Below are 23,170 nucleotides of genomic sequence, written 5' to 3'. Positions count from 1 at the left end.
TTCCCTACAATTTTGCATAATCAAGTAAGCTGTTGACGTTTTTAACAGCACTTGTGTTTATTGCTGAGATAGAATTGAATAGTTCATGAAAAATTGTTTAATAGTCGTACTGCAAAAATAAAAGCCGTGAGAAGGGTTGTTTATGTTTATATATCTTTATTTGGGTTTTTTTAGTTGATTATAAGAAAATAGACTTTTTGTAGCTCCATGAACAGGTGCATATTTAATTTTGTTTTCTTCTTTTTTTTTCTTCTTTTTTTTTAAATGTTCTTAACTAGATGACGAACCTTTCTTGGGGGGGTAACTCTGCAGTGAAATGGTGGCAGTGTCCTAAAGAGTAGACTTTCATCTCAGACTGTTTGTTTCTTAGGGTAATTTTAACATCGTTATATATATTAGAAGTTCTGGGTTTGTTCTCTTGCCAGATCATTCAAGCACATGGTGGGACAGTGGACCCTACCCTTACAAGCAGATGTACCCATCTTCTTTGCGAAAGCCAAGTCAGTAACATGTATGCTCAGGTAAGCAAACTAGTAACAAGTATTCATGCATGCTTTCATTTATTACTGGAAAGGCAGTGCTCTTTAGTAGGTACTCCATGCTTAGATTGCAAGTATAACCTTAAAGATTTTTGTTACGTGCTTTTTTATGATTTGTGGTTTAACAAGCTTTCGTAATGCATGTAGTAGATTTAGACCAGCAAACACTGAGAAAGATGCCGTGAGAAGGAGGATCCTGAAGAAGTAAAAAAACCCAAACAATTAGAATCGAGGATTTGATTGTAGAAAAAGTTTAAAATGAAATAAAGATGTATTTTGTTTTTTAAAAGCTGTTTATGAATGTATTCATAGGCCTTAAGAGAAAGGAAGAGATGTATCACAGCACACTGGCTGAACTCAATCTTGAAGAAGAAGAAAATGGTACCACCTCACCGAGCCCTTCATTTTCCAGTGGCATTTCCACCAGGAGGAAAGCCATGCTCTCAACATGTAAGAAGAAAAAGCTTACTTCTAAAGAATGCTTGCTCATCACATGAGCAGAATTAAAACATGCCTAGAACGTGCTTACTCAAAGCAAAATGCACATTTCTTTTGTCTTAATGTCCCATGTTGTTGTGGTACGTAATGCCAGGTGACTCAGAGTGCTTTGCAAGTCTCACTGAGTGCTGAGGCAAAAAGATACTTAAGTTATACGTCACAAGATGACAGGAATCCAAGCTGCTTAGTTTTTTACTAACAGCACATCTATCAGCATATGCTTCTTTTACCATAACCAAATATTTTGAGGATGTTTTTGGAAGGCTTTTCTTTTTCTGGTTCAATACTTAGCAAATAACAAAAAAGGAAGCCCTGCTGTTGATCAGAGAATAGGAGGATGCTGTTCCAGTAGGCTTTGCAATGAGGAGCACTGGGAGAGTTGAATTTTGTGAGGCTGAAAGATAAACTTGCAGTTGACTTGGATGCATCTTGAAATACAGAGTGCAATATAAACCAAGGTGCGAAAGTATGTCTTGGCATTGGATTTCTTGGTGCTGGATGCAGACATACAGGATGACAGCCTTGCTACAAACCTATTGTAAAAGACATGAAAAGACATGCAGGTTTGGGAAGACTAGAATATAACAATATGTGGGTGAACACCGTGGTTAGTAGTAAATGTAATATGTAATGTACAAGACGTCGTTTATTATAACAACAAAATTGCTCTTGCTTTATCGTAATTGAAAGGAGAGAATGGCAAAACTGAAAACTTGGCAAGACTAAAGATAAGAACAGAAGAAGTGTAATTGCAGTTCTCCACTGCGATCAGCTGGCAGTTTATTTGCTTCATGGCAGGGTAGAGCAGAGCATTTAGCAAATTTTCAAAAGCAGACTAGGGCAAGTAAGTATAAGCATTTCTCTGTCTCCCTAAATATAAACAGCAGCAGAGGAAAGAGGTGAGACCTGCGTGAGAAGAAAAGTAGCTGTGAGGTCTTTCATAGTAAAACTGTAGTCGTTGTAAATGAGGAAAAGCTGACCAGCAGAATGAAAATGATTCTTCCTGAGTCAGAACTAGTGCCAGAATCTCAAAATCTTTATGTATAAACAAATCACTTTAAAATTGTACTTTCTGTATCCTACGAGCCATGTTGTAATTAAGTGTCCATGTGACACAGTTATGATACCTTACATTTCACTGTAATGTGGAAAAGGTAGTAATAGCAAAATATTTTCAACGGGAGTGTTTGGTAAGTACCATCCACGTTCCATTATTTGTAACTGTCTCTTTCCATCTGTAGATAATCTCTGTGACAGGATTTGTTGATAGTGACAGAGATGACCTCAAACTAATGGCCTACCTGGCAGGTGCCAAGTACACGGGCTACCTGTGTCGCAGCAATACAGTCCTCATCTGTAAAGAGTAAGTGGTTTCCCTCTGCAGTGCTTGTGTTCTCAGTTGCCCGTTGCCAGTCCTGCTTTTCTGAATGTGAGGGGCTAGTTGCATCTCATTGGAAGATTGTTAATTTTAATAAATTTTATGATTTTATAGCAGTGAACTTAGTGATGATGTTTTTTGAACTAAAGTACTGCACGCTGTTACATAATAAATTCTGCCTTCCGAAGACAGGCAAAAGGGAAGTAATTTTTAATGTCACTGTTTTACAGTATTTTGTAAGTGATGCTGACTGTTATATAAATAAGCTTTGTAAAGCTTTTAAGTATTTATTTTTAGTAATTGTTTTAAAACACGAGGAGAGGGAAAATTAAGTTAAATTCAGGTCTAACGATTCCGTTCGGGGCACAAATTCTCCCCTAATTGACTTTTTTCAGATTATCTACTTTGCCACAATTAAAATAGAAAATAGGCCAACACAGAAATATTGGCATTTTAGGTTTATTATTGGAAATTGCTATTTTAACTATTTCATTGAAATACAATTTTTTTTTTTCTTACCTCTGAACAATAAGGCCCAGTGGCTTGAAGTATGAGAAGGCTAAAGAGTGGAGAATACCATGTGTGAATGCACAGTGGCTCTGTGACATACTGCTGGGAAATTTTGAAGCTTTACGGCAGATACAGCACAGTCGATATACAGTATTCAGTCTCCAAGATCCACTTTCTCCTAGTCAACATCTAGTTCTAAACCTTCTAGGTAAGAGCTTTGGTCCCAAAATCCTGTGTCCTGTAGCATTTATGTATGTACCTGTTTAATCAATGAAAACATTTATCTTCTGTTATAAATAACTTTGCAGTGGTTTAATTTTTGTCTTGCTCTTCATTCCTAGATGCTTGGAGAGTCCCATTAAAGGTATCACCAGAACTTCTAATGGTATGTTGAATTATACTTTATTTACAACTATTTTTGTAAAATTACTCTTTAGTGTTTTTGACACATGTGTAAGCACATGTGTATGTGGTGTGAGCAACATGCCAGAGGGACTTACAGAGACTGTACTGCACCTTCTGGCTGTACTTCCTGCTAGCCTTCTCTCTGTTCTATTTTGAAAAATCCAAGAAATAATCTTTTGCAGAACTAAGAACCTTCACTGTGATACATAAAACTTCTGAGACATCTTGGGCTAGTGCTTCACTGTTCAATCTTTACATCAGACTTTTAGAAAGGGCTAATATCTTTTGACTCAATATCCGGTTTTTAAGGCAGACTGCCAAAAATCAGTAAGAATTTTATTATAATATTAACTAAATTTTAAATATGATAGCTAATGTAAATTAAAGATGGAACTACTTTAGTCTCTTTAAAATATTCTAAGAACTGAAACAAAGAGCTTATATACCATATATTTTATAATTTTAAATATATGTCTTGCTTTAAAATGTGCAGTTGATAACCCTGGAAATAACAGGAGTGTAAATGAACAACAGTCATGATACGAAGAATGTACCTTAAAAAAAGATAGAAAACATTTAGGTTTTGTCATGTAGTGTATTCTGTGAAACATGTAAAACATGAGACAGGCGTAAGAGCTGAAGTGGAAACTGCAGCTTCTGAATATGTAGAAAACTAGTTCCGTTTTTGTATTGTGAAGTCTCTTCCCACTTCAGATTTATATTTGACAACTGTTTTCACAGTGTCTGTCTTGGTGGAGGTAACCCCCAATTCGAGCTAGAGAGCTTCCAGTTCCTTTGTACAACAGATGACTGTCAGAGAGCATTTTATACTGCACAAAAACGTTTTGCCATACCTCCGGTGTTCTCAATCACTTCTTATCTCAGTCATTTGGTAGTCTATTCAGAAAAGAGAAGCTTAGTAACTGTCATAACTTAATTTGTACCAGTATTTTAAATGAGGTTTGGGCGCTGTTTGTTGTTTTAATAACTTTCAGCTTTAGACTAGGCAACATGATATCCCTGGACATAAGTTTGGAATGCTCATCTTCTTACAGACCCCTCTGGAATTGTTTTGTGGGCCCACAGGAAACTAATTTTTACGAAATTAATTGCGTTTAAAAATCTTTGTATTTCATGTTTTGTTGAAGAAGGGTGCGTTCTACTAGTGGCAAAAGAAAAAAATCTTTGAAGAGACTCAGTATACACTATTTAAAATAGCTTTAACCAACTCAGCTTTGTGCTCAGTTTGTGTTCACACACCCTTTGTGTTCACACTGCAGTTGAGTTCATCCTAAAATCTGGCATGTGTCTTCCTGTGTCTCTCAGTCAGACGAGGTGGTGGTCCACGTTTTGTCTTCTGTAGCAAATGGAGAAAACATGGGGGTCAGAAGTCTAGTTTAGTACCTCCCTATCTGTATTTACTGTATGGGGGCCCTTCTTGCCCATGTGAAGTGAGAATCTTGTAACTTAGATCGAGAGGAACTTGGGAAGGTTATTTTGTGCAGCTCCCCTCAGGATGCGCATGTATGAAGAATATGATTTGGTAATAGAAAATTATGAGCGTGTGGAAGTGCCAGACAAGATACTTCATTGCCTTCGCAGCAGGTATTTCTGTTTGTCTTGGGATTTAAAGTATGGGGCCCTCTTTCAAGGAGAGCTGTCTGTCAGACAGTGTTGATGCCATCTACCTTTCGCATTTTCATAGTGTAGTAATTGAAATGTCTTATCAAAAGTGAGCACCTCCACTTTCTTTGCAGCTGCTCTTACTAGTGATTGTCTAGCATAAAACCATGCATCTCTGAGAACAGGGAACAAACCCCTGTGGCCTCTTCCACCAAAAAGACCTGTCCTCACAGCAAGGCTGGAATATTGCTGCCTGTCTTTCTGGTCACGTGCCTCTAGCGTGGCTCCTTAAATTTCAGGTGTAGATTTAAAGGCTAAAAGGAGTAGATGTCACACTTTCCTGTATCTGAGAGCTGCCGTTTCAAGTTACTCAGGCCAGGGAGAGCCTAAAAGCTGCATTTCTCTACCCTTGGGCAAATGCTCCAGTGGTTGATCTAGTACTAGGAAGGCAAGAGTGTCTATCCAGTGAGTACCTGAGCATCCACTAGAACTTCTGTATATGTAGTTAGGGAACTTAAGTGTTTAAAATGCAGTTGCCAGTATTTTGTGTTTATGTTTAAGCACCTGGAAGGATATTGCAGTCTTCATGCATTTAACAAATGGTCAGGGTTTTCAGACTCTTTGTCATTTAATTATTCGGGATTTCCATTGATTATTGTCAGCTTCATTTAAAGGAAAAAAAAGTCCCACAATATTTTATTTGCTGTGCGCTTAAATGGTTACATAGTTTTGTGGAGGCGCTTAGTTAATGCTCAGCTTTGCTCTTGAGGCATTTACGTAAGCAGTGGGTGCACCAGTACACATTCAGTAACATGTCTTTCTCATTTGGGTTTAATTTTCTTTAATACGGTCTCAGAATACAAGTGTATAGATTTCCTCTTTCAGAGTAGAAGTTTGTTTCCTGGCTTAATTCCGATATAAACATGTAGATGATCTAATTTCAGGGAGTGAGATTGCCTTTGAAACCAAAGCAAAATGAATCCAGTCTTCAGCCATCTTCCAAAAGAGCAAGGTAAGAATAGCGAGCCGTCAGTGCCAGTACTCCTTGTTTACTTTGGCACAGAAGTGTCAGCTGGCCATCAGGCTGATTCCATCCTTTGCCCTGCTAATTGTTTTTTTGCATATTGCCAGCTATTCAACTGGCTGGAATGAAATAACTTGAGAGTGAAGTAATAAGAGAATTGGCAGAGCACAGAAACAGGAGAAAATGTCCTGTTCTCAGCATAGCAGTTTTTTATTCAGAAGAATATTGATTGTGCCTAATTCTCATTCATCCGAGTGATTCCATTGGTAAAAGTTGCAAGAGTGTGCTTGTCTAGTTTTATTATAATAATAATAGTACAACATCGGGCCCAAACTCACTCTGCTGTATTTTATGTATTTTGCAGGATTGAAGACCTACCACCACCTACTAAAAAACTCACCCCAGAATTGACGCCAATGGTGCTTTTCACAGGATTTGAACCTATGCAAGTTCAACAGTACATTAAGGTGACTTTCATGATTATCTGTGAACTGCGTTGAAACATCTGTTAACTTTTTTACTGATGTTGAATTTTTGCTATCTAAGACTTGTTTAGCACACATCTAGTGGATAAAACCCCGTACTGACTGGGGCTGAGGTTAGAGTGTAGTTTTATGTGAAAGGAGTTTTATTTGGTTCTGCTTCTATTTACTACTTTTTGCTTCTGCAGTACTTGGTTTTTTTTTTATATGGTTGTTTTAAAAAGCAAAAAGGCCCTTTCCATGTTTGTTTTAAATAAGCAAACTTCATGGCCAAATTTAGGTGAGAAAAGTAGTGATGGTTGTACTAGGTAAGGCCCAAGATTCTTCTGGCGTAGTTTCTATCTGTAATGCCAAGAGAAAAAAGGGATAGTTACTTGGTATCATCAAAAATACGTGTGTAACTAATGTATTCAAAGAATGAATGATTTTTCTCTTCAGAGAAAAGACTGACAAAATTAAGTTTACTGTCAATACAGTATATTACAGTATAGTAGAGTGTGTATTACGTCCTCCATAGAATAGAAACTAAAAATTAAATTTAATAGCATGTTTCACTTAAAAATATTTCAATTTCTATCCTATAGTTATTTCCTTGCTTAATAAAAACAAGCCCAACACAAAAAAACTGCAGAAGCAGAATGTAGCTTTCATTCTTGCCGGATGAAATTTGTGCCTGGAAATACCTGGATTTTCAACAACTGTAATTTCTGTCCTTTAATCAGGTTTAGTAAAGGAGTTACTGTAGTCCAGAAAACTCCTATATTTACTGTTTCATTAGGAGCTTAGTTTGATTTGGTGATGATGTTATGATTCTTCACTTTTTCCTCTGATTTTTAAAGGACTGTTCCATTCTGATTTGTGTTTTGTACAACTTACAGAAACTGTATATCCTTGGAGGTGAAGTAGCAGAATCTGCCCAGAAATGTACTCATCTGATTGCCAGTAAAGTGACCCGAACTGTCAAGTTCCTGACAGCAATTTCTGTAGTCAAGCACATAGTAACTCCAGAGTGGTTGGAAGAGTGTTTTAAGTGCCAGAAGTTTGTGGGTAAGTTAAACTGGTATCAGCTGCTGTAATAAACTTCAGGTTCGTTGCTGTAAGCATGTGAAGGCAGCATGCATATGTAAACACACTTCATAGTTTTGACTTCTGCCTTCAGTCTCTCGTGCCAGCTTTCTAAGGAGTTCAGTTTTCAAAGCAGAGTCTACAGCAAATCGGACTAGCGGAGTTCGTACCTGCTGTTACGTTTGAACAATTACACTAGCAGCTAGTTGGTATTTCACTTGAGGTAGAAGGTTATGTTGGAATTGCTAAATAAAGTGTCCTAAGATATCGTGTATCGTTTTTTTTTATTAAGTTCCCTTTCAGCAGAATGTTTTGTTTCACTGAGTTTTCATTTGATTTTATACAGTTTCTTTCCGTTAAGTAAAAAAATACTTTAAAATTTGCTTTAGAGTGATTAAACAGTTGGGTGTTGTTAAGCGCTGTGTTTCTTTCTCATACTCTCAAAACTCACATTTGCAGTTTTGCCTGTGGTTACATTACTTTTTAAGCCACAAATACTTCTAGTTTCGATCATTTTTTCTAAAATATAAATTGCAAGGAACTAAGCCATTATTGGAAATATATACAAAAAATGCATTTAAATAGTTACTTAATCTAGTACCGTAACTGTGTGAAAGATACCAACTTCGTGTATCCCTATTGGCAACTGAAAAGAACAAAAAAAGTTTTGGTCTGTTGGACAAGGATGTTGGATCTGAAGAAAATCTTCTTAAAGGCTGATTGTTTTATGATTGTTTTTTGCTTTTTATATAATTAGTTTGTGAGGAGCAAATATATAACATTGCTGCCTAACCATCAGAAAGACATAGATCTATGGGTAATTAACCAATGAACCAATAAAATATTTTTATAAACCTAGAGAAGGCAACTTGCTTGGTTCAGCATCAGTGAAGTGAGACATCAGTCCATTGGAAAGCTATTAGCAGGTGAAGAAAGTCTGGGGATTTAGAAGGATGACTGCTTTCATCTAGGACTTCGAGTACTTCACTCTGCTGAAATTTAGTCCATTTGTAGCTAATGGGCTGCCTTCACTTTTGTACCTAGTACAATGATGGAAAATACAGCAATGGTTTAGAGAAATTGTCCTACTGGTTTTCTTTGTCTTACAGAGGAGTATTAATACCATCTCTTGCAGGTTATCAGAATTGTCCTTGGAAAGACCAATTTGTTCTCTGTGAAAATTTTTTTTTGTTTTAATGTAGGGGTTTTGAATTAAATCTCATTTAGAAATGTGTGTGTTTGACATAGCTGTTTGTGGAAAGATGAAGTTAAGACTGAAATTGCATCCCTCATAAAAAAAAAAAGAAAAATTGGCTGAATGATAACAAGGGAAACAAATTTTGCTCTGTTAAGGCTGTTTTTGGGCTCCTATCATTTGTCAGTGGTTGCACTTAAACTTAGTCGTTCTGCGTCATTTGTAGAAAATCATCAAATAAAAGTTTGCAAGTTCTTCCAATAACTTAGAAAAAGGCACTTTCTAGTACAGTCATTGTTACTAGATACACAAACATAAAACACACACTGAGTTATTCTCCAAATAATTGTGAGACATTCTTGTCAGTTACCTAATAAAAGGCAGTATCACAAGAATATTATTAGTTTTTACCATTTCGTGTCATCTTCCCACCAGTATTATCTGATCAGATTAGATCCTGGGTTATGTGGATGTTTTTGTCTTTCGCGCATTACATCATCTGTCTTTCTTTTTCAGATGAGCAGAACTTTGTGCTCAGAGATGCTGAAGCTGAGGTGCTATTCTGCTTTAGTTTAGAGGAGTCTCTAAAGAGAGCACAAGTAGCTCCACTGTTCAAGGTATGCAGTTTAAAAGGACATGTAAATACTTGGAGCTTTGCAACCTAATTTTTTCAGCATTGGGTCCACAGCTTCTGTAGCCAAGGGCAGTAAAACAGACTAGCATGTAACATGAAGCATTGGTTTTAAAATTTATTTTTTACTTGTGCCTATGCTTAAGCATTGCTGGGATGGATGTAAGCCCTCCGAGGGCCTGGATCCTGTAGACCTGAACAAAACACACTCAGTATATATGCTCCCTTCAAAACTGAGAACATTGCTCCATTATTTGTAAAATACCACTTACAGATGGCAATTTTTTTTTCCTTGACAACAGCCTGCAAAAAGCACTTGCCCATAAAAATGAGGGTCTGAGAGTGAGTTTGAGCTTTGGCCTAAGGGAGTTGTAGCGTGTTTCCCCTTGAAGACTGCACTTACCACCAGGCTGTTAGTGAGGTTGGTGCAGGATGGTTTTCATGCCTCTAATTAAAATTATGTTACAGCACAGAGATCTATCTGAAGATCCAAAGTGTTAGAGATTCTTCAGTGTAACTGAATTTGAGACTTTTTCTTGAGGCAAACCACCTAGAAAGGGTGTTTTTACAATTTGTAACGAGTAAGAATCTATGTCTTTTATTAAGACTAAATACTACATTTCACCCAGTTTTGCAGTCTAAATAGGAAGGTTACTTTTTTATTCCTATCTGGTAAACAGAGATAATCTACTTTGTGATCTGATACCTGTATCGGTCAAGTAGTAGGATAATGTTTGTCAGAAAGTAATACTTGAGCCATGCCTATGCTTGAGGAAACAAGGAGCATTGTTCTTATGTCTTATTGTTTGGGGTTTTTTTAATCATAGTCTAACCAGTGGTCAGTTGAAGGTGTCCTGGTTGTTCTTTTGCAGGTGTTGAAATAGGCACACCTAAACTGTTCAAATTTATCAAAACTGTGGGTTGGCCCCTCCAGGGAAAACATCAATGGTACTTAAGGACGACTCACCAGCTGAGGAATTTGTTGCCATAAGCTGTGATATCTAACAGCAGCTTACAAAGCCTGCCCTGTGGTTGTGTGAGAGTCAAATGATAATAAACCTCTAGGCATTGCAGAAATCAGTTAACAAAATAATGTTTTTTCTTTCTGTTCTCTTTTTAGGGCAAATATTTTTACATTACACCTGGAATTTGTCCCAGTCTTTCCACCATGAAAGCTATCGTGGAGTGTGCAGGAGGGAAAGTATTATCTAAACAACCTTCTTTTCGAAAGCTTATGGAGCATAAGCAGAATAAAGTGTGTAGCATGCTGCTTTCTAAAATTCACTGGCAATATCTTACTGTGTTATTCTGAGCTTACAATTAGTTTCTTTTGTTTAGAGTTTGCCAGAGATAATCTTGATTTCCTGTGAGAACGACCTTCATTTATGTCGAGAGTATTTTGCAAGAGGCATAGGTATGTATAAGCTTTCCATGTAATTTCAATAGTATAACTGTTATTTTGGGTTTTTTAAATTGTTACTACAAGTGCAGCCATCTTTTGATGCTTTCAGATGGTAATAGAGAAATACATGATCTGTCCTGCAAACACATCTGAGCCAGCCATTTGCTAGATGTTTTGAATAGAGGTATTTTATCAGGTCTCTGGAAGGGCAGGCGTGCACTTGGGGCTTCAGTCCTGTGTGAGGCAAAATTCCTGACTCAGTACCGAGTTCTGGGGTTTTTTTTCAGTGAAGAACCCCCAGACACCCTACATTTACTAACAGAGACATGCATGGGGAGGTCTAGTACCTGCAGTGTGAAGAGTGCAATGGCTAACAGCAGGGCCCTGGTAGTGGTGGGGCAGTGCTCCCTTACGCCTCTGTGTGAGGAGCAGAAAGGTACAAAACGGCCTCTCCTACAGAACGCGCATGCAGAATGGGGAAGAATGCCTTTGCAGGGGCTAAACTGTGCGCGTGCTTTCACCTTTCCAGATGTTCACAATGCTGAGTTTGTCCTGACCGGAGTCCTCACTCAAACACTGGATTACGAATCATATCCTTTTTGTGTAAAGGCTGTCCCCTGCTCGGGGAAGCCTGGTTTACTATAAGTTTTTCTTAATTAAGAACTATTTGTATTTCTTCAGGATGTGTATTGTTTACTTGATATGAGGAGAGTAGTTTAACACTCAGAAATCTCGCTTAAATTCAAAGTGGAATTACTTTTTGGTAGGAATTACTGCAGTGGAGGTGGGAGGCAGGGTTGTCAGAAAGTAGCAGTAGTAGAGTATCAAGCAAAAAAACTTGTCACTAAGGAAAATAGTTGTTATTTGCAGATGAGGAAAACAAATTTTTGCTGAGGATTATAAACCCTGTTTGATGAATGCAGTGGAGGGACCAGTGAGGGTTCTATGTCTTTATGCATGTTTTTATAAAAATTCTATTTTGCAGGCATTTCTTGAAGTTGTTCTTTCTTAACAACCGTACGTATAAGTTTACTTGATGGATAGTAAAATGCCTTACTGCTTCGGAATCCTTGGAGCACTAAATCTCGCTGTTCAGCCATTGTACAAAGCAACTAAAACTTCCTGTGGATGCTGTTTTCCAGCTGTTTTCCTAGGGATGATGAGCAGTTTAAAACAGGAAAGCAAAAATAAACTGCATCTTTTTTAGGATGTGTGATTTTATTATGCTGAAACATAATTTACTATGTTTTGTATTATACTACTGTTTTAAAAGAGCCCACCTTAGGTATTATGATTAGCCTGTTTTTAAACATTTTAACGTAAATGATGGTACTTCAGCCAAAAGTGTAATTTGGATGTAAAAATAAAAGGGCTTGCTATCTATTAAATTATGGATGTTGAAGATGAAAATGTTTTGTACTTTATTTTTATTTCTTATACTCTATTTTCTTTTATATTGATATTTTGCCCACATTTTAAATAAATGTACTTTTAAATGTTTTACTCTCTATTTTAGTGGTGGTTCATTTTTTTGAATACTGTGCAACAATGGCACTCTGGTAAGAGTAAATTACTCAAATCTTTTTCCAAGCAATGTAAAATTATTTTAAGCTTATTTTAGCAGGTATGTTTTAATATATGAAATCCCAGCGCTTTAAAGGGAAATCGTCATAAATGTATATATGTGTTTTTACTGAAACAAAGAAGCAGCTTGAAGGAAGGAGAATCTATAACCCTGCATATTACACTGTTGTGATAACTTCTGTTTGTATAGTGAGTTTTATGAAATAAATATTAATAACCAGTCTCCTGAATCTATATTCAGTTGTATTTCTAAAACACACACAGTTCTAATAATCTGACTTTACCATTTTTATCGTTTAGGTGCTACTAGATGAAAAAGTCATCCAGAAAGCATTTGTTCTTTATCAGCAAGCTACTCGGCTGTGGTGGGGAGTGCAGATACTCACTTGTCTGTATGGAATCAAGTGCGATACAGCACCGTGTGAACCATTCACAGAACAATTCAAAATCTAAGATTAAAAATACTTCAAACAATTGCTTATCACACTGGTTTTGTCAAGTATTTTATATTTTTATGCAGAATGATTTTACAGGGAAGCTTTTACAAATACGGTATCATTACACTAAGCTAAGATACACTTTTTAGCTTATGCAAAGCTTTATGCAAAAATCAAACTAATTTAAAATCTTTGTTTTGTGCTGTGCCTTAAAATGTGAGTGCACCTGATCTCTGACCGCTATTTCTGTTGCTTTTCTTCCCATGCCTCAGTTTAACAAAATGCTTAAGCGAATGGCAAATTGAGGCTGTGCGATCACAGCAGTAGTAGATTGGAAGATGAGTGAAGTCCGGCGGAGGTCAGTACTGTGCCTGTTGCCGCTGGGTTCCTCAGCTATCCTGACTTCACTCCTGTATTTGCCAGTTCTGTGGTAAGCAGTAAAGGGCTATACGATGATAACAAAAATGAGAGGATTTCTGTCAGTGTGACTTCTGATGAGGTGACAAAACATAGAAATGAGAATGTTAGACTTTGGCTCAAGATGGTTGTAGGTGAATCAGAGGTTAAAAAAGGTGTGATACAGGGTGGGAGAAAATGGTATGATTTCCAAAATACCATTTACTTGTAATGCCAGAATTAGGTGCTTTTTCTCAGTGCGGTGTTCAGCTCTTTGTAATTCAGTTTTCTCTTTGTTACAGGACAGGTTAAGAAGAAGTATTTAATGTGGAGACCTAATGCTGGAAGTTGATTACATGATTTTGTGCTTTAACTTTTAAAAATAGTGGGGGAAAAAAAAAAAGGAGGGACTGCAGAGGGGGAATTGTTCAGACATGTAGACCTGGCAAGTCTGGTCTCCCTTTGCTGTCAGTGGAGGGAGAGAGTATCTCTAAAACCTGACTTAGTTAAAAACCCCTGCAGAGAGCAGATCTCTTACTAGTTTAGCCAACTAGTACAGTTATCTACATCTCTTAGAACACATAAAGCGAATGATCTGACTCCTACCCTGAAGTATTGCATTGCGTAAGTATTATTTTTCTTAATGGAGAAAAAGGTACACTTTTTTTCCCCTCCAGGTACACTCAAAATGTGTAATAGTGAAATTACCTAAATCTGTGTTAATCTCTGTATGGCTTGAGATGTTATTCATTATACAAGTTACCAGGTTGCAGAAAGTTCTGGGATGCCTTTTCCTTTAAAACAAGTATCAGCTGTTGTAGCTTTTGGCCTTTGGAAAATGTTGTGATACTCAAAACTCCTTCTCTTGAATAAATACTTCCTACCCATCAGGCATTCAGCGTATCTTCTCTGTGCCTTACAAACGATGAGTGGCCACGTCCGCTGGTTTCAAAAAGAGATACGCATATATCAGTCAGCGGCACTGCTTAACCGTGCATGAAATCAAACACAGGGTGTATGGATTTGCTGGACTGGATTCTAGCAGGTCCTGGTAGCTTCTAAAGCAGCTTTCTGCAAAATGAAACTTGGCACAGAGGAAGGAGAGGCAGAGAGAAACCAGGTTTGAATGGGTTAGGAGTTTCTTCCTCTGCAAGATAAACTGCTCGACTCGATAATGCATTTATGGCTCAATTAGAGTTTTCATCTTTTTTAGGATTAATTTCTTCCACGTTTTCCACAACGAAGCAGTGTTGAGGATAGATAATACCTTTGACAAAGACTACTGGACTTAAGAGACGTGAATAGAATAGCATCTGAAAGGTGAATTTCCTTATGAAAAGTATCCAAAATGCTGTTAGATAGAGAAGCGTGAAGAAAACCGAATGCGATCATGGAACAAATGAACCCCATGGGAAACACGAGTGATAGTGCATCTGTTTCATCATCAGTGGAGACAGTGTGTTTATTTAGCCAACATACAAGTATGACTGATTTGATTAACCTTTCAATTAGAGTGAAAAACAGAACATGCCAAGAAATAGTCTTTCAAGAACCACAGGAGCTGTCCAGAGCCAACTGGCTCGCACAGATGTTACTGTGCGTGTGAGTGGGGATAGAGAAAGGGTTTGATGAAGTATGCTGGTGTAGGTAGCTGTTGTGAACATGCTTTTCCTTTAGTGGAAAGTTTTAATACTTGGGTGTCTATTTGATCCTGTCGCTTGTACTCAGGAAAAAATAAATACCATACCATTCATGTTACTTGCAGAAGTGTTAGGTCCTTAATATGTTTGTGTTCTTTGTAGAAAAACTGTCCTGACACAGCAGTTATGTGAAGATAAATACAGAACATGTCTGTGATAGTGAAGACGTTCCCTCAGTGAGGGATCTGCTGGCAGTCAGGGAGACGTGATCTCCACTCATTATCCTGCAGCATGAGTCATAGAGTAGAACTGTAAAGCAGAGTTGCAGAAGTGCAGCTGGAAGAGACCTTTGGAGGTCCAGTCGAATTTTCGGTATCTTGAAGGGTGGAGATACTACAACCTCCGTGGGCATCCTGTTTCTGTATTTTGTTACCCTCAAGATAATAAATAAACCATCCTCCTATCTAATCAGAATGTCCATTGTTCGACAAGTGGCTGTTGTCTCTTATTCCATCCCCGTGTACCTCCAAGAAGAGTCTGGCTCTTGTCTTTTCTCCCCTCCTGGTATGTAGTCGTAGATGGCAGTAAGATCTTCTGTTCTTAAGGCTGAGCACACTCAGCTCTCAGCCTTTCCTTGTGCATTTCTTGCGTACACCCCCTAATCACTTGCATGGTCTTCTAAGCTGGACTTGCTCAGGTAGGTCACTGTCTGATTGTATAGGGGAGCCCAGAACTGCAAAAAGAGAAAAAAGGTACTGTGTGCCTTGGCCTTTTTCATGTCCTTCATCACTAGGTCCCTTGCGGTGGTGAGCAGCAGACTTTCCTTTTCACTGCTGATACATTTACAGAAGCCTTTCGTGCTGCTGAAAAGATGAGAAATCATCCCTTGCTAGTTTCAACTTGAGCTGAGCTACTCCTGAAGAAAAATTCGGCTGCACAGTTCAAGATGTGTAAAACACTGTGTGGAGCACATAAGCGTCAGAACAGTTGTTTTGGCGGGTTGTGGAACTTTAATCTTTACACAGCTCTACTATTAAAAATTCATCAAACATTTTCTAAGCACATTTAGTTGGTTGGCCCTACTTCAAGGCAAAAAGGTGGACAAGACGACAGCTCTGTTGGTATTAATAGTTTGTGTTTAAATACCGTGATGCGTTAGTGTGCTAGGAGGTTCCATAGACTAATGTATGTTAGGTAAGAATGACCCTTTTTAGGGTTGGAAATTAAGGCTGAGAGACATTTGTCCTGGGAGTGGTGAAGCAGGGAGTAAAACCCAGGTTAGCGATACTCAAAGTTCGCGTCTTGAGAGCAAAATGTTAACATGGAAGTTGCAGATCTGTTTCATTGTGCAGCGAGATTGAGAGAGGCTATTTCCAAAATGATTCCTTCTGCTAGAAAACTGCTCCCTTGTTGCTTTCCTAAGCTTCGAAAATCTGTGAAGGTGTTCAAGAAAAATTACTTTCTAGTTGTTAGAGTTCCCAAATGTCTCTGAGCCTGGCTAGCGCTCTGGCTAGATGCTCTTGTATCTCTGACACAAGCAGTACCTACCCAACCTGTGTCATTCTGGTGCTAATGATATTTCCAGTGTCAAAATCATGAGCTTATTGCCCATCCAAGCTCTTCAGAAGAGGGAATATGATCTGTGTACCGGCTCTTCAGTGCGGAGCAGGTTATGCAAGCCCTAGGCAGGTGGGCTAGGAAAGTGCCTTCCTTTCCTTAAAGAAATCAATCCAGTCTCTCTCTGAAATGTAACGGGCCCCTCTCGAGGGAAAGGAATGCTTGAAAAGCTTCCTCAGTGGAAATTGAGAGCTTTCCCTGGAGAAAGCCAAGTGGAGAGTGACGGTCTGAGCCCTTGGGAGATGCTTGAAGTTCTACCAAGGGAATTTTAACCTACAGAATACTTAAACCCAATTGTGAGGAGTGAGTGGTGCTTAGAAAATATTCCCACCCTTATCAAATGGTACTTTTCTTTGATCCTCAAGCAGCCTTTTGTCAGAAGGAGACCAGGCTCTGTCTGCCAGGGAGAAAGCATGGCAGTCAGGGGGCACCCCAGATCAGATGGGTCACACACAGCTTTGAATGGGCATGACTAGAATGTTCCTTTGTAGCAAGCTATGCAAAAAGAAAAAAAAAAAAAGACCCTATTTTAAGCTTAAGGGGTGAAATTTTATTAGCACATCAACTAGAACACTTCCAAATGAAGCAGCAACATCAAAGAGAGTGGAGATGAAACAGAGTTTTCCCTCCCTTCTCTCTATGGCTTTAAAGGACTGATCCTCACTTGATTTCATTCAACTCAGGGTGTTGGTGTTGTAGGAAATGGCACAGTCCTTTCTGTTTCTCTTTCTAGATACTGAAAATATCTTACTAAGCTATCGTACCTCCTCACTGTTTTCATGGCTTTTGGAATTTGACATTTATGTTTTATAAACTCAAGCTTTTTATGGACAACAAATATGTTCTACAATCCCTGCCTGCTATACAAAGAGACTTTGTGAGAGAAGACAGAGGAATGGCTGTGTCAGAAAAGATCTGCATTTCAGCTACATTTGGGAAGTCGGGGTTATCCCATGTGGCCCAAAACAACTGGAGCCCATCAGCTTTCCAGAGGCCAGGCTGGAGCAGAGAAAGCAAGAGGAGCTCAGTGGTATACCAGCCAACAGCCCAGTCAAAGGAGGTTGGCCTTCCCAGGAGAAACTCTTCTGAAGAAAAGTACGTATTTCAAACCTGCTCAGACTTGTCTGTGTTCTGTTAAAGCAAGAAATAAAAAGGGGAGCGAAGAGTTTGATTTTTTTTTTTTTTCATGTGATGATGGTGGCTTATAGCCCTGCTTGGAGAAAGGTAGACTGGAGCTGCTACGCCAGCTTGGATAAAGATCTAATTTGCAGATGAGTCACGAGGGGTTAAAAAGTTACGGAGCGCTGGCTGGGCTGAGCTTACAGCTGGCTCCAAGGCTGTGAAGTAAACCAGCTTCGTTTTGTCTGCAGAGAAGTTTTGCTGTCTTACCTGGGTCAAGTGCATCCATAGAGCCCTTCTGAGGTAACTCACTGTGGTGTTAAACCAGAGAGCTGCTGTAGCTGCAGAAATGCTACAGCCGAGTGCGTTTTTTGTGCTCTAAGCCCAGCTGGAGTGGAGCCTGTGGAAAGGGACCTCAGAGACATGACTGAAATGCACTGGGAAGAGAGGAATGAAAACACAGCCATACTCTTCCTCTTCCAGCATCCTTTATTTGAGAGGCTTAATGGTTACAGCTTACATCACCTAAGGGGAGAGCTCGGAGGAGCTGCCGTCCGAGGCATATTTAAGTCAGCTCTTTAACAGAGTTTCAAACACCACAAACCATCTTTCCTGTTTCTGACTCTGCCTGGACTGGGCAAGAACGAGACTCCCATCTGCCCAGCAATACCAGCATCTTTGCTTCTTGTGCAGCGTGTTTTTCAATCCGTGCTTCTTACCCTCTCATCTCAAACTGCTTTCTCCCCTGCCTCCTTTTCCCTCCCTGTCCAGAGAAGGCAGCAGTGGTCGTGTATTCAACTGCCCAGCCTTGCTGGCTTTTGCTGGGCTGAAAACTGCTTTACCTGGCCCCTCACTGCCTTTCTGGCAGAGAGCTCAGCACAGCACAGCATGTTAGTCATTCAGGATATTGAAATGCTACTGAGGGCATTTAAAGCAATATCTTTTTTGTCTTCAGTCTCTAAATCCTCCAGGATGGTGTCTGCAGCGCAAGCAGCAGCTCTCATTTCCTCCTGTGCTCTTTGACTTGGCTGGTCTGTGCATGAGCACGGGGTCGTAGCATGGCTCTGGAGAGGAAATCAAGCCGTTTTTCACCAGCAAGGTCCCCAGAGTTTTTGGAATGAACATCCCAACATGTCTCTTTTACAGAGCCTTTCCCTCTCGGTCAGCAGTGACTGATACGGCTTCATTTCCTCTCTTACCATCTCAAGAAGTTTTTTTATTGCAAACTGCATTTCTACTTCCGTGGAACAGACAATATAATAAAGTCTAGTTATTAAAAGAAGTATCTTTCTTGATCTTGGAGGCAGAAGTTAGGTAGAGGAAAATGATGTTTGTAAACTGCTGTGGTTTGCTTTGCTGTAGGATAGTGAAATACCTGAAATGCAGATTGGTCAGGTGTGAGCTCCGTCAAATATCCATTTGTTTACATTTGTGGTGAAATGCCAGTATTAACAAACCCTTGGAAGCACCATTACAGCTGTGATGACCCCGAAATACTAGAGAAAGCTTTACAATGAGAGCAAATATATCTTCCTAGAAGAGTTGATACAGATGATCAAAGTGGCCAAGCTCTGGATCATGTGTGTACCTGGAGTAAGGCTTTTGTGACTGAGAACTCCTCTATTTTACCTGGTGATACCATCTGAATAAGTGAAAAGCTTCATCCCTCCCGACACACTTGTTCACCTTGTCAGTGAGCTGGGCTGCCTGAACCCCTGGGAGCACCACTCACTCATGAGCAATACAACGGCAAGAGAAAAAAACCTGCCCACAGGCTGGGGCTGTGGTGCTTCTCTCTGCAGATCATTTCAAATGATAAACTGTTTACAGGGCCATTATAAAACCTATTTTCACATGCATGTGAGACCCAGGGATGTCTAAGAACCAAGAAAGGTATAAGGGAAGAGGTGTGATGGTACATGCCGGGATAGCTCTGGTGAACTGAGTCACTAGTTGTCAGCCTGAACTGGAACAGCTGAGCCTCCTCTGGAGACATGGTACTACCATGCTTGCTGTTAAAGAGGTGCGGGGATAATACTGAGCAAGAGAGGAAACTTCATGCTTGTGCCACTGAGCAATGAAGGAAAGTGTACCCTGCCCATCCCCGCCCCCCACCCCAAAAAAAAAAATTAAAAAAAAAAAAGGGTGTGTGCAGGGGATTTTGTGAGGTGAGGAGCATCTAGAACCTGACAAATTAGTAAATGTTTCCATTTAAATTGAAGTATATTGCAATAAACTGTCAAGTTTGGTGAAACTAGTATAGAGACTTCTTGACTACAGGTGACAGTAGACAGAGGCAACACAGTGTCACCGGGTACATGTTACAGGCACACCGGTGTGCTGCTTTCTCAGCAAAACTGAGTTGTGTGACTTTAACAGGAAGAAGAGGCTCATTTGTGTTCTGTGGTCATGTCAGGACAAGGATGCTCCTGTCTGGAAGGAGGGAGGGAATGGCAGCCTGTCTGTCTGCCATCTGCCACCTCTCCTCCCAGCTCTGCTCCTCGTGCAGAAGCATGGCCAAACCCTCAGCGCTGAAGGGACCACTGAACACAAGAGGGTTTTTCTTTAGGACACCATGGAAAAAAGTGTTTGCAGGGCCTGGACTGTGCAGTGGAGTCTTGCTCTGGCTCGGCTGTAATGAACCTGCTGATACTGGTGTATTTTGTTTGTTGATTTTCCTAGCACAACTCTGTGTTCCTGATGCTCACCTCCTGCCTCACATTTAGAGTAAATCAAAAGCTGGTGAGAAACAAGCCGTTTGCTGACAGGTTTATTAACCGAGATTTATTCTTTATATATCCACCATCACAACAACTTAAAGTGGATGATGTTTGCTGGACACTACTGTCTCCCTCCTGTAAGAATATATATTTATTTACATCTAATGCTAATGATCATCAAACTTTCATCTAATACTGGATATTTAACTCTAATGGGCCATTTGTATGCTGAGAGTCTCCCAAAGACACATCCTTGTCTGACATTTCAGTTCACCTGCATAAAGCTTTTGAGCACAAAGCCATGACCTTAGAGAGGGACAAAGTCATTGTCCTCCTGTCTTCTCTTTTGGTCTGATAGCACCACGCAGAAAGGGTTGTCTGCGCAAGGACCGTCTGAAATTATGTGGTTTGCTTGAGTGATGGACACACCAGCACTCCGTATTGCCACCGCAGAGGGCTTAGGATGCAGAGGCTGATTTGAGACTTATGACATTTGAAACATACACTTGCCACCTGATTTGAGGGGGTTTAAACTTTAAGCATATTTTCAAGCTTTTCTCAGCCATAGGGTCAGAAACATGCTTTTAAATAGAGAATTAGATAACTAAGGAGTCTGTGCTATTCTTAGAATTGTAGGATGGTTTGAGTTGTCAGAGACTTCTGAAGATCATCTAGTTCCAAACCCCCTGCTATGGGCAGGGACTCCTTCCACTGGACCAGTTTGCTCAAAGCCCCATCCAGCCTGGCCTTGAACACTTCCAGGGATGGGGCATCCACAGCTTCTCTGTGCAACCTGTTCCAGTGTCTCACCACCTTCATTATAAAAAATATCTTTATCTCTTCATATGAAAGGTGTTCCAGCCCTCTGACCATTTTCATGACCCTTTTCTGGACCTGCTCCAACAGGTCCGTGTCTCCTTTGCGCTGAGGACTCCACAGCTGGACTCAGCACTCCAGCACTGGGGTCTCACCAGAACAGAGTAGAGGATGAGAATGACTTCCCTTGACCTGCTGGCATATGCTTTTGATGTAGCCCAGGGTATGATTGGCTTTCTGGGCTGTGAGTGCTCAGTACCAGCTCACGATCAACTTTTCATCCAGCAAGTCCTTCTCCTCAAGCCTACTCTCAATCCATTCATCCCCCAGTCTGTTGATACTGGGGGTTGCCCCAACACAGGTACAGGACCTTACATTTGGTGACTCCGGGAGCTGGAGCTTTAGTTGACAATAAAGGTGCTGTGGAGATGTCAGCTCTTTCAATCTTAGTATCTACTTGGTGTGCCAGGCTGAAAGAAAAGCTTTGAAAAGCTGACCCTGTGTGCTGAGCTGTCACTGCTGGGTGGTGAACAGAGAAAGCAGGATTCATGATCATCATTGAGTTCTCAAAAACAAAACCCTGTTGTATCCTGGCTATGAAATGCCTGATCAAATCATGTTTACTGCTCGGCATTAGACTGCTAATTTGCTTTGATTTGGAATTTAAAAAGATAATTGCGGATGTGTGCTTCTGCGTGGGTTGCTGTCAAAAGGCTTTCCTCTCCAGTTAATAAGCAGCCCATTAATACAGACCGCATTAATTTGACTTTCCTTTTTCAATGAGATTGATTTTAGTCCCTCCGTTAAAGGAGGAGATGGAGACAGGGAACACAGTGTGCTCACACCAGAGGCGTGAGGTGGGAGATGGGGAGCGGAGGAGCAGCTGCCTCCCACAGGATCCCTGGGATTCCCCTTGCACTAGAAAAACCCTCCTGGGAAAAGCAGCTTTGAGGCTCTGCTCTCAATATTCTTAGCGGCAGTTTATCAAAGCCACTTAAGAACTTTCCTCCCCATTTTAGTGCTAATAAAATTGGAATGAGCTGAACATTGCAGGTAAATGTGATAACAGCACAACACAGAAAACAATTCCTGTTTACCAGAACGCTTTTCTTTGGGCTTAATTCCTACCTTCAGATGGCCCCAGGGATGAATCCCTGCTCCCATCTGCTGGTGCCCTCATACTGTTTGTTGCTGACCCTTCGCAACCTCTTGCACAGTCAAAAGCTGCCCAGCTGCATGCCTGGACAACAGCTCGTCTGCTGTGTTTTGCTGTTTATTTTACTTGAGGATGGCTCTATAGACCACCTTGTGTCAACCTGCATTCAGCCAAGGCTCACTCCCTCCCTGCACTGGCACCCATCTGGTAGACACCTGGTTTGTGAGTCAAATTAATCAGAACAGCTTTTGAAGGTGAGGGAGAGAAGATAATACGAGATCATGTGTCTGGTGTGGGGAGACTTCACGCTAGGCTCTTTAGCCTGACCCCTCAGTTTGCAGGAAAGCAATAACTGTAGACATGAAAGTGCAACAAAGATGATGACTGGATGGCTGCTTTTGGCAGTTCCTTTGTCCCCTCTCATAAATCAACACCAAACACCGTGTCAAACAGGCTGGTGCAGTGGTGCTGGGGTGGGATTTCACCAGCCATGTGTCATTGCAATATCCCAGAGCAGATCTCAGTCAGTGGTGCTTCCATGTGTGCTGAAAGCAAAGGGGATATTGTAAAGGACACCCCTGGATTTTGCTGTAGCCTTTGCCTGTCCTCTCCTTGCCCTGCCCACAGGAATTTTCAGTTGTCCATACAGGCAGCAGCACTGCTGCCATCTCCTCCTACGGACTTAATCACATGCAGTAGAATGCATTAAAATTCAGAGATCTGCTTCCTTCTGATCTTGCTTGCAAAGAGACAAGTTTTTCTTGTCTTCAGGGATGGAAACAGTCTCTAGAGAAAAGTTCTTGTCATTTTTTTTTTCCACTCGTGGAAATGGTAGTGATTAACTATTGCAACTTTCCTGAAATGGCTTCAAATGATGAGCTGTTCTAAAATATTGTTAAACACCCTCCCTCCACCCCCACCCCACTCCCCCAC

At 40.2% G+C, this 23,170-nt stretch overlaps 1 protein-coding gene across 1 annotated transcript in view; it reads left to right on the top strand.

The window, feature by feature from the left end:
- Nucleotides 1-11,355, top strand: part of PAXIP1 (PAX interacting (with transcription-activation domain) protein 1) — a gene marked incomplete at both ends in the record, with an annotated part of 17,112 nt that extends 5,757 nt beyond the window's left edge. The window contains 12 exons of the mRNA XM_010145612.1: nucleotides 426-521; nucleotides 852-989; nucleotides 2,279-2,400; nucleotides 2,949-3,133; nucleotides 3,267-3,310; nucleotides 5,898-5,965; nucleotides 6,342-6,444; nucleotides 7,338-7,506; nucleotides 9,236-9,336; nucleotides 10,471-10,605; nucleotides 10,689-10,764; nucleotides 11,282-11,355. Of these exons, the coding sequence (XP_010143914.1) occupies nucleotides 426-521; nucleotides 852-989; nucleotides 2,279-2,400; nucleotides 2,949-3,133; nucleotides 3,267-3,310; nucleotides 5,898-5,965; nucleotides 6,342-6,444; nucleotides 7,338-7,506; nucleotides 9,236-9,336; nucleotides 10,471-10,605; nucleotides 10,689-10,764; nucleotides 11,282-11,355 (1,311 nt within the window). The remainder of the gene's footprint in view (nucleotides 1-425; nucleotides 522-851; nucleotides 990-2,278; nucleotides 2,401-2,948; nucleotides 3,134-3,266; nucleotides 3,311-5,897; nucleotides 5,966-6,341; nucleotides 6,445-7,337; nucleotides 7,507-9,235; nucleotides 9,337-10,470; nucleotides 10,606-10,688; nucleotides 10,765-11,281) is intronic.
- Between the last annotated feature and the right edge of the window lie 11,815 nt (nucleotides 11,356-23,170).

Source organism: Buceros rhinoceros, unplaced genomic scaffold, assembly GCF_000710305.1.
Source record: "Buceros rhinoceros silvestris isolate BGI_N320 unplaced genomic scaffold, ASM71030v1 scaffold44261, whole genome shotgun sequence".
In the NCBI taxonomy this organism is placed as follows: domain Eukaryota; kingdom Metazoa; phylum Chordata; class Aves; order Bucerotiformes; family Bucerotidae; genus Buceros; species Buceros rhinoceros.
The sequence above is the reverse complement of the archived record's forward strand: the minus strand, read 5'-3'. Positions and strand labels throughout refer to the sequence as shown.